This window comes from Populus trichocarpa, chromosome 18 (genome assembly GCF_000002775.5).
Source record: "Populus trichocarpa isolate Nisqually-1 chromosome 18, P.trichocarpa_v4.1, whole genome shotgun sequence".
NCBI classification, from domain to species: domain Eukaryota; kingdom Viridiplantae; phylum Streptophyta; class Magnoliopsida; order Malpighiales; family Salicaceae; genus Populus; species Populus trichocarpa.
The window spans coordinates 1,753,042-1,764,125 of NC_037302.2; the positions used below are offsets into that span (position 1 = coordinate 1,753,042).

The window sequence follows — 11,084 nt, forward strand, 5'->3', positions numbered from 1 at the left end:
GATATGAGTTTAAATATAGATAATATAAAATCCGAACTAGGGTATCCATTACCATCCCTAGATGAGATGCTCGACATCTTTAATGCCCATTTCCTCTTGTAACCGAATCAATAACAGTTCTTGGAAATTCAGACGCTGCGATGAATAGTTTCGAAGTAGAAGGCTTGCCCAGCCAGTGAATAGCAATACAGATATGGACGCTGTAGGTTGTCGAGCAATCTCTCCATATCCATCAGGTTCCTTTGGCGAGAAGATGGTTCAAGATCGTAGAATTGTTGGCTTTCAAAGTCTCGTTCATTTTGGACTATATTTGACTTCATAGACATAGCATGGCTTTTAGATAAGTTTATCTTGACGAATATGGCTGGAAAAATAAAACAGAAGACGGGAAGAGTTCTTTCCCTTTGCGTACGATCATGCACAAGCACAACAATTAGAGGAGGAGAGGATTTAGCAGAGGACAGTTACGGCTGCACGCAGTAGCTGATCACAGTTGTGCATGCCATCATGCAGGTGCATGATTTGTCAGAACCACCAGGCATTGTTTCTGTGGACGGCTAGGATCAGTGACTGCATGCAGCCACTACTCTCCGTGGCGAAAGCTCTAAACACTAATGGTAATGCATTTTATTTTTACAGACTAAGGCATATCTTATTGGATGATATGATACCATAAACGACTCTTTGGTATTCGTTACATAAAGATACAGAAATACACATACAGATGGCCGGCCAATGTTTTCAATGTTCGCTAATTTAAAACACAGTTTTCATACGCTGAAACTGAATTATCAATAATTACCCTCGGATTCGGCAGGTAATTTACTTGCTGATCCATTTTCATCGGCTGTCAACATACTCCATTTACCAGCAGAAATCGGAGGCTCAAAGACTATAACACCACCATCTGTCAGTCCCACTGCAAATTGGTTTGGTTCCTGAGGATGTGCGGCAATGGCAATCGGATACACTCCCAAACTACAGCCACAAAAAAAAGCTCAAGATGGTATCATTAACTAGTTACCGGATCAGATACTTGATAGAACTTAAAATAAACACAACTATAAATGTATGAGATTGGACAGCTTCTGTGTCTCTAATTTGTTTCATGAGAGTGCTTTACCTTGAAGTGGGGAAAAGGTAGGCAGTTGGATTAATCTGACAATATAACTGAAAATCTGAGGCATCAAATATAGAGACAAGTCCATCCAGAAAGCTGGCATACACCATCTGGCCATCGCATGAGAATGTTGCATGGGAAATTGGTGTTGCAAAATCTCCTGGAATCCACTGTAAACATAAAAATAAATTGTCAGGTGAGTTGAATTACTGGAATTCACCTTCTTGAGATTGAGAGAGAGGGAGAGAGAGAGAGAACCTGCTTCACACATTCTAATTTTCTGGCTTCATAAATTGCCAGGTGAGTCTCATGTACAGAAAGGAATTCTGTCTGATTCTGATGAAACTGGATGTGGGTATCTGTTGATAATGAAAAAGGTATTCTTCCATCGGGAATCTGCAAGAATGTGCTCCTCTGTTTGTACCACCCTTCAACATTCCAGACAAAAATCTGCAGAAGAATAAAGAACATGATTGTACAGGAGCACTTCAGACAAATGACAGAGGTCAAGGTATCATTTAAATAAACACATTTACTCTTGGAAATGACTTCGAAATAATCATCAAGGAAATTCAGCATTATACATATCTCGTATAATTCAACACTAACCTGAGCATCTGCTCCAGAAGAAACAAGTAAATTCAGGTCATTAGAGAAGGCTAGACCAGAGACTCTCTTAGAATGACCCTCAAGTATGGTAATGACCTGCGAGTATTAAGGAGATGATAAAGCTTGGTTTTGCTCGAGTAAAGCACTGGATCACATCAGGAGAAATGCATACCTTAGCTGAACGGACATTATATATTAGAATTGTGGAATTGTCTCTCCCTATAGCGAGTATGTTGTTATCTTGAGGGTGGAAAGCAATGCAAGTTGCTGCAGGTGGTGGTTGCATGATGGACAGCATCGTCTATTAAGTTTAAGAATGTTCAATTAAACATGCTTGTAAACTACCAAAACACGTGAACAAATCAAAAGATTTGAAAACTTTGCATGTAAAAGATGGTATTTTATATTCATAAGATGATGTTCAATAAAAAGTGAGAAAACCACCTATGGAAAGTATTTAAATTTCATAAACAATAATTTAAACCACATAAACTTAGTACAATTGGAAATTATGACAAGTAATTGGAAGATTTGTAGTCGAATTGAATATGTAAAGATATCAAAGTATACATGACAAACAAGATCACATAGGGCTATGTAAAGATAACAAAGTATACATGACAAACAAGATCACATAGGGCTAATAAAAATGTGCATGGATTATTTAGACCTTCATAAGTTTGTAGACTGCAAATGGAAGTTCATGATACCTTGAATTTCAGCAAATTATACAGAGAGATTCTCCCTCCGGATGATGACATAAGATATGAATCATTCCTGGACAGGGCAAAGCAGGGAACTGTCTCTTCAGGGTTGCTGCCTGTAAGGTCATTTGTCATCAGCCCTGAGTAGCTCCTGGGTTGCCATAGTTGAGGGGAAACTTTTGCAGCTGCCTGCCATTAAGATTTCATTGCAATAGCATTATTAACAGCAGTTAACACTAAATTTAAAAGAATAATTTCAAATGCAAAATAGAAATGGTTTGAATCTCTAGTTTTGCTCACCGTGTCACTCAAGTCAAAGTCATTCTGTGGCCATTTCCAATATAAATGAGTGGCATTTGATGTTAATGCCAAAATGGAGTTACCTGCATTGTTGTAAATGAGCCTTGATATCTGCATTTGTGAAAGATAAAAGCTACTGAGAAACTTCTCATCCTTACACGGTATATTGGAATTTTTCAGCATATACATACATACATATTTATATATATATAAAAACATTAGAGTGGCTCAGATCCTCAAGCAATTGAATCGGTATCTCCAAAAACAAAGATGTGTTGCTTTTTGAATATATAATTTAACATTTTCAGATGGGTTTCGAAGCCTTCCAGTTTTCAAATTTGTACACGTGTTGAGAAATCTCATCCTTCACATCCACTGCACAGAGAGTTATCAATTTGCAAAGCAAGAACCAGCAAGAAACTTAAAACTACCTAGAAACCCAAAGGAGAAATAAAAAACAATCTATGATCATAGTCAAAATATTTGAAAATGTGTCTACATCTGCAGGACTTCAAAGACGTGAGGCAGAAGGAGCTAACAAAAAATCAAAAGGAAAAAAAAATGAAAAGAAGAATTTAGCAGCTACAACACAGTACAGTCCAACCTTGTTTGCTTTCATATGAGAAGGAAGTCGCAGAATCTGGCACTGAGAAGGGCTGTTTAATTCAATGAGCCTCCCACTCTTTGACTTAGTGTCTTTTCCAGTAATTTTAGATTTCACTGCCTTCAGGTTTCCATTCTGTAGAAGATTAAAACATTGCTTAGTACCCCAAACTTCAAAGTAATTTCCAGAGTCATGACAAGTCCTACCAAAAGATACTACTGTATTAAGTAAAAAACAACTCATCATGTCATATAAGATATAGCATGAATCTCTGACAAAACCAAGAGTTACCCACTTTTGCAACAGCTTCATCTGCATCTTGAGCACAGGCACCTTTTGAAATTGCTTCACTTACAAGCTGAACAAAAATTAAAAGCATCAGAAAGAGATCTATATTCTATCGCTAGTCATGACTGTATTAAATATGCCCACCTTCTTAAGAGTATCAGAGAAAACTCTAAAATCATCATCCAAGCAATTTTCTGTTGTATGCAGTGACTGAAGACTGCCATCTTTTGCCAAGATTTTGATCTTGTTGTCATTTGCAGAAACAGCCAACAGCGTGCCTTCCTTGTTAAATCGAACACATGGGTTTGCCTTCACATCAGGGGTGAAAGGAATTATATGAGAAACTGAGACCACTATTCTTTGTAAGTGGAATATATGATTTTAATTCAATCAAAATTACCCGTCATAAGGAACTTACTGGTAAGCCTCCCTCTGCATCAATGGTTGTGAAAAGCTCAATTTTGTTCATATCCCAAATTTTGATCACATGCTCGTCACCAGCAGCTAAAACCTGGTTCTTCATTATATCGAACTGCACTACACTTGAAGAATTCTTTTGCAATCCTAGATAGGTTCTTTTTATGGCACCTTCAGAGTCATCCCATTCAACAAGAAATGACTCTCCACTTCCGCTGGTCCCGCATGAGAAAAGCCTACAAAGTTTTTGATTGCGACATGATTTACCCTTCAAATATAACCAGCATGTGAAACATTGAAAAGGCAATTCAGACCGAGTAAATGAAACCTTCTATCACCACTATAAGCCATTGATGTACACCCCAGGCCAGGAGCATCATAATCTACTCGGGCTCCTAAATTATCATACAGCCAAACTTTTATGTTCCCATTCACTGATGTCGCAAAGACAAACTGAAGCAGAAAAAGAAAAAAGTAAAGGTGGAATTATCATCAGTCTGAAACAATCATTGTCGCCACAAGTACAAAAGAACCAATAGCGATACTCACATGAACGTTTCCCTTGCTATAGGGACAGAGAGAATAAACAGGAGCATCATGGCCCTCAAAAGTATACATTTTGACACCGTCAGTCGCATCCCATGCCTTTAATGGTCATCAGAAAAATATCATCACTTTCTTTCCAGGACAGAAAAATCCATGTCTAATTCTGATGTAAAATAAACCAACCTTAACGATCTTGTCATCACCACAGGTAATGACCAAAAGTTGTTTCTCAGGGGCAGAGAAGGTTAGGTCATTTACACCACCAACATGAGCATCAATCTAGATATAAGAAATAAGTTAAAGAATAAGCTTGATATGATAAATATCCAAAGAATGAACAGCAAAGCCAAAAATTTAGTGAAGAATATAATATGCTAGAAAGCTACCTCCAATTGCTGCCGCGCATCTTTGGCTTCATTATAAGAATATATTTGCACCAAGTGTTTTGAATAAGCAACCCCTGTTTAAAAAAAAAAAGAAGGTTAAATTAATGAACAAACATATTCCGAATGACAGGATATTATTTCCCCTTGTCTTCCATTATCTTTAAAAACTTACCAAACAAACCGCCTTCTGGGCTCCAAGCAACACGATTAACAGAAACACTAGGATCCTTAAGCAAAGTTGCCTGGATATATGCAAGATCATTCATATTTCAGAAACATGATTGTTTAATGGAAGCATGGTATAGAAGGTGACGAACCTTGAACATCATCGAACATGCTGCAATATCCCAAACCTTAAAATTCCTTGAAAGCAAACTTTCCCCTGAACTAACTTCCCACAATCCAATGTCCCCCACAGTGGTTCCAACTGAAGTATCAAACCATCAGTTTCCATGAGTAAACAATCAGTTTAAATAGGGTGCTTATCCCAAAATATTGAAGAAAAAATATATATCCTTATGAATAAACCTAGAAGAACAGTCTGTTTTTCAGGATGAAAATCCATGCTTGTTGGAGATGACCCCTCATTTAATATCCTAAAAACATTCTTTGGCAAATCATCAGAAATGTTAACAGAGCTTTGATCAGGAAGAGAGGCATCTGATATTTCCTGCACGCATGAAATCGATGACTTAAGAAAAGAAATTATTATTGATATTTACCAATGTTTCAACAAAAAGAAATGAAAAATTAAGCTTGCCTCATTGGAAGGCCTTTTTAGGTTTACAATTCTGTTTTTAGGAATACCACTGTCATTTACAGTAGTATTATCCTCCAAAACCTCTATCATAGCTGCAACAAACATGGAATAGATAGTTAGTGATAAAAGGAGTTTTTTTTCTATAACCACAATAAAACTGCCTTCACAGAAGGTCAAAGAAATATTAATGAGAGAATCACAAACCATTACCTATGTTTGTTGGAACTCCAAGAGACAAAGCTTCACTTGAAATTGAAGAGTGGGCCTCAGAAGATGAAGTAGAATTTGAGGCTGAGGAAGTTGAAACTAGCATTGATGTTGTTTGAGAAGGCTAGACAATAACACTGAAGCTCATTAGAAGGATTATGTACGAATACTGTTAAAAGGATAATCAAGCTGGGTTGGTTAGGAACCATACTTGAATCCATTATTGGAAAGGGAAAAATAAAATAAGAACGATCATTGTTCTTCTTGTGTCATACCAGTGGATTGCTATCACTTGCTGCTGAAAATAAATGATCATCCGATGGTATTGGTACACAAATGTGATCCACAAAAAGGGTTCTTATATCAGGATTTGGCTGCGGATATGCACAATGCATATGCTGCCAATTCAGACTGTCAGATTAAATGCAAAAATCAGTTTTATCGGAATGACAAATAGACATGTCTAGAAATTCTGAAGAGAATCCAACATGCATATGTGCATATAAAAGTGCACGTACTTGCATGTGCTCTATGTGCGTAACCAGAGCCTGCATGCAGTTTGTGGCTTGGTGTATTCGAGTTGTGATGTGAAATTGAGAATTAAATGAAGGAAAAGAAAAAAGGAACCTTTGGTTTATGAGACGCCGTAGCCTATGATTTGCAATGTTCGGAAATTCCAATTTCTCACGCAAAAGGGGATTTGCTTCAATAACTTTCTTAAGCTCAACCATCATAACTTTTCTTGCCGACTCTGCATCACTATACATAGAGAGTGACTCATGGTCCCTGTTCAACAACGAGAGAAATTAATCTTCTTGTAATAAGCTTAACATGCTTCTCCTATGGAATGTGAATAATAATAATAATAATAATAATAATAACAAAAACATATATACCATAGATTTATACCTTATATTATTTAATGTCAAAAGCAAAGTCATTTCCTTTAATAGCTCCTCGTTGTCTGGGGCAAAAGCTTTCAAATCCTTCATAAGGATGTCTAAAGCCTTGGAACGTTCATTGCTGTAAAATCAATTAACAAATTATAAGTAGAATCGATGTGACATACATAATGCGTGCACAGTGATTGTGAAAGAAAGAAGCAGCCTTACTTGTCCAACACCTCAAGGAATTTCTGCTTCCTAATTTCAAAATAGATCTTTGTCGAGTATCTGTTGTCATCTAATTTTGTGAAACAAGAAAGATATCTCTCAGCCTCATCCCAGTTGCCACTGCGTATCATGTCCTCAAAAAACTTCATGCTGAAGTAATAACCACTTTCACGCTCAAGCCTGGGCCGATGATGAAAGGAAAAAAAAAAGGTTACACACAATCAAACGATTCGTTAAAAAATTGCATAATTCATCTGAAAGGGTCTGAGATTCCCAAGATTGTGTGTGTTAGAGAGAGAAGGAGAAAGTAACATACATGCGAGCAGTTTCTTTGAACCCTTCCTCGTCTAAGAACTGTGAGATTAACAGGACAAGATCTTTACAGAGAGCAGCCATTGTCACCTGAACCTCTAAATGAATCCAAAACACTGAATTTGTTAAATTAAAATGATAAATAAGATAAGCAATAATGCTAGCTTATTTAAATCATCAAGAAGATACTAAATCAAACTTTGCAAGTTCTAGCTGAGAATTTAATACGAACCATCCATACACAAAAAGTGAACAAAAACAAAACCCCATAACTCTTAACTCAAAAAATATAATTTTCTAGGACACCAAACAAAAGATTTGAGTTTTGATCCAGTGGGCATGAGCCCAAGACAAACCAAAATGATAAAGATGATCATCTGCTCAGTTACAGACAACTCTCTCTCCTGTCTCCATCAAATTAAGAAAAATTAAGCAAAGAAATTTGATGATTTTCAAACAGAAAACAGTAAATCAATCAAGAAATTCTGGGTTCTTAACTAATCAAGACAGTACCTTTTAACTAAATATCACTAAAAGTAAAGCTAAACATCACTTAACAAGATGAAAATTAGCAAACTTTTCAAGATATAAGAGATGGGCATCAAAGAAAACCAGAGAAATGAGCAAAGTTATGTGTAAGCTCACCAGATAAGTGAAGAAAAACAAGTAAATTAGATTGACAGAGAGAAAGATCAGTGAGTGACCATGACTTTTAGCTTCAAAAAACAAAAGGGTCTCTTTCTCTGTGTTTTCTTTACTTTAAAAGCTGAATTCACACCCTGCGTCGAAAATGTCGTGTGCTAAATAGCACAAGACTGGCGATGTGTACGAGATGATAAGTACATAATTTGATAACTGATAAGTCCTCTTATATGATATGTGATAAGACAGTTGTTATAGAAAATGTAGTGGGGTCCATTGAAAGACAAGTATCGTTCATTCAGAGAGTGCCACGTCCGGTTTTAGACACGTTATGCAAATTCTTCATGTTGTGCCAGAAACTTCCTCCAAGAAAAAAAAGCCTCGGCATCCCATGCTTAATTGTAAAACACCGACTGGCTCGTAGGGTAAACCCGGACCTAAAAAACCCAGGCCCGAACCGGTCTCAAGTGAAAAAAAACCTGGTCTTGAACCGGTTACCACCCGACCTTAACCAGATGATTTTTTTTAATTAAAAAAAAAACAATATTATTTTAAGTCTTAAAAAAAAATGGGATCAATCCTACAGGAAAATAATTTTTTTTAACATATGCCACTCTACTAGCATCGCATTTGTCGTGTATCAAAAATGCGTTTCAGATGTTGTTTATAAAAAATTGAATTTTTTTTAAATTAATTTTTTTATGTTTTTAAATTATTTTGATATATTATTTTAATATATTTTTTAAAAATATATATTTTAAAAAACAACTACCATCATATTTATAAACACCCTAAAAATAAAAAGCTAAGAAATTATAATAGAGGAAAAAAATAATATAAATAATTGTACAAGGACATTATAGTCGGAAAATAATTTCATGCTCCCACTAAAACAAAGGGACCAAATGAGGCAAAGCATGTTTGAAAGTGTGATTATGGTTGTTTTTTAAAATGCTTTTCAAGTTAAAATGTATTAAAATGATATTTTTTATTTTTTAAAAATTATTTTTGAGATCAGTGCATCACAATAATCTAAAATATATATAAAAAAATAATTTTTTAAAAAACACGGGTTGACCCACTCTCCTAAACTTGTCTATGCTTACCCTTCCTCTGTTTTACAGACCAAGCCAAACTAACCTTAGAGGCAAATCTACATCTGTCAAGATCTTGGTTGTCGGTAAGCCTTGAATTTGTAAGCTGGAATCCACCACATCGACAACACATTCGCAATATCTCTACTTCTCCAAGGCATAAAACTCTCCATTATATAAAAGAATTTATGTTATTGCGGCAAAATTTAACACTCAATCATCATTTTATATTTGATGTCATCCTGCAGAAACTAAGGGAAGATCTCTAGACATAAAGATATTTTCTTGTCAAGTTTTGATAATCAATATTTTTTTAATGAATCTCACATATATTACCCACAACATCTAAAATACTGTGTTTATAAGAAAAAAAATATTTTATTGTGATTTTTTATGAATTTAAATTTTAAATTATAGTATTGAAAGTATCTCCACGTATTCTTGTTAAATAAAAATAGATGCTGAAAACAACTTAGATCATTCAATCATCAAATCAAATAATCTTGTTAAATTTTAATAGTTAAACTGATTTGTTTTTTTTATGAAAATTATTAAACTTAAATAAAAATAGATTTTAAAAATAACTTAGATCATTGAATCATTAAATTAACATAAATTAATCATTTTTATTAAGATAATATTTTTTTTATATAAAAAAAAATTCTCAAAATTGATCGTATCAACTGGGTTTTACCGAGTTGTAAATCAAGTTTTAGCGTCTAAATATCTTTTTCTAACCAATTTAAAGCCCAAGTCAAATCAGACTCAAGGTCACACAAGGTAGGTCCTACTTAACAACTATGTTGTTTTTTCCCATCCTCAAATCGAAGCTCATGCTCAATGAGGTCATCACTTTCTTCTTCCTTTTTTTTTTTTTTTTTGGTATGTTTGGTACTTGGTAAAAACCGTTTTCTCAAAATTGTTTTTTAAAATTTTTTGTTTAAAATGAATTTTTTTTATTTTTATATCTGTACTGATGTTAAAAATATTTTTAAAAAATAAAAAAATATTTTAATAAATTTTTAAATAAAAAATATTTTAAACCGCTATCAATACTACTACACTGCCCTAACAAATCCGAACTAAACAGGTGAGATTTGCTATATTTTTCATCTGGGCTGTAAAACAAAAGTGAGTCGAGGGGAAAAAACATGGACTTTAATGGATTACTTACAGCCAGGCTTAGGAAAGTAAATTTGAAAATTATACACAGAGCATAATTTTCCGTTTCAGATCTGTGCAAGCGTTCTGGGTCTGTCTAGAAAGGTCATTTTGGCCCAGCAACATGAGCCTGCTGGTTACTAAATTTAACCAGAGGCCTCGTCGTCTCTTAACTCGAGCCGAATACTTATTGAATCGTTTCGGCCCAAGTTATTACAGCTTTACAATTGGAAATTAGAATGTTTGTTTTTATATTTAAAAAGTGTTTGTGAATTTTATTTTATTTTTTATTTTAAATTATTTTCTTGTAATTTTAGATTGTTTTAATGTGATAATATTAAAAATAAATTTAAAAATACAAAAAACATTTTTAAAAAAAATTCATATTATTACGTTGCATGTGCAAATAATAAAAATATATGATATTCAATAAAAAATTCTAATGCTATATGAAAAAAAAAAAAAAAAAAGATTTGTGTCCATACGACAAAGAATCCTACACAAAACAACAAAGAAAAAGAGCCAGAAAACTCAGTGAGGGCGCCCACTAAAGAGAGATCCCAGCCAAGAACCTTGAAACCATAACCGCACCTCGGAAATTTTATGTGGAAAATTGTCAGAGGGAACTCAGGGTACCATCGATTTTTAGTAGTAGCCTATGCCCATGTTGGCAGGTGGAGATAAGCCATTGCTGTCATCTTTTCCTCTAACCTCCATTGTTGTCTATATAGTTCAAAATTTATAAATATATTAGACTAATAAAAATAATATTTAATCTATAATTAAAAAAAAACATAAAAAATTATTGAAGGAAAGCCTAAT

General features: G+C 34.4%; 1 protein-coding gene across 1 annotated transcript; it reads right to left on the reverse strand.

Annotated features, from left to right (window-relative positions):
- Positions 1–625: 625 nt before the first annotated feature.
- LOC7467939 (topless-related protein 1) lies at positions 626–8,197 on the reverse strand. The gene is made up of 26 exons (XM_024590168.2): positions 8,011–8,197; positions 7,370–7,463; positions 7,054–7,233; positions 6,851–6,964; positions 6,569–6,727; positions 6,217–6,352; positions 5,945–6,065; positions 5,735–5,826; positions 5,503–5,644; positions 5,292–5,401; positions 5,147–5,216; positions 4,975–5,048; positions 4,772–4,867; positions 4,592–4,687; positions 4,371–4,495; positions 4,044–4,278; positions 3,770–3,934; positions 3,633–3,695; positions 3,338–3,472; positions 2,734–2,844; positions 2,440–2,622; positions 1,902–2,030; positions 1,730–1,825; positions 1,379–1,570; positions 1,124–1,290; positions 626–978 (listed from the first exon to the last, which is right to left on the reverse strand). The coding sequence occupies exons 2-26, from the start codon at positions 7,447–7,449 to the stop codon at positions 792–794; spliced, it is 3,258 nt and encodes a 1,085-aa protein (XP_024445936.1). The 5' UTR covers positions 7,450–7,463; positions 8,011–8,197; the 3' UTR covers positions 626–791.
- Between the last annotated feature and the right edge of the window lie 2,887 nt (positions 8,198–11,084).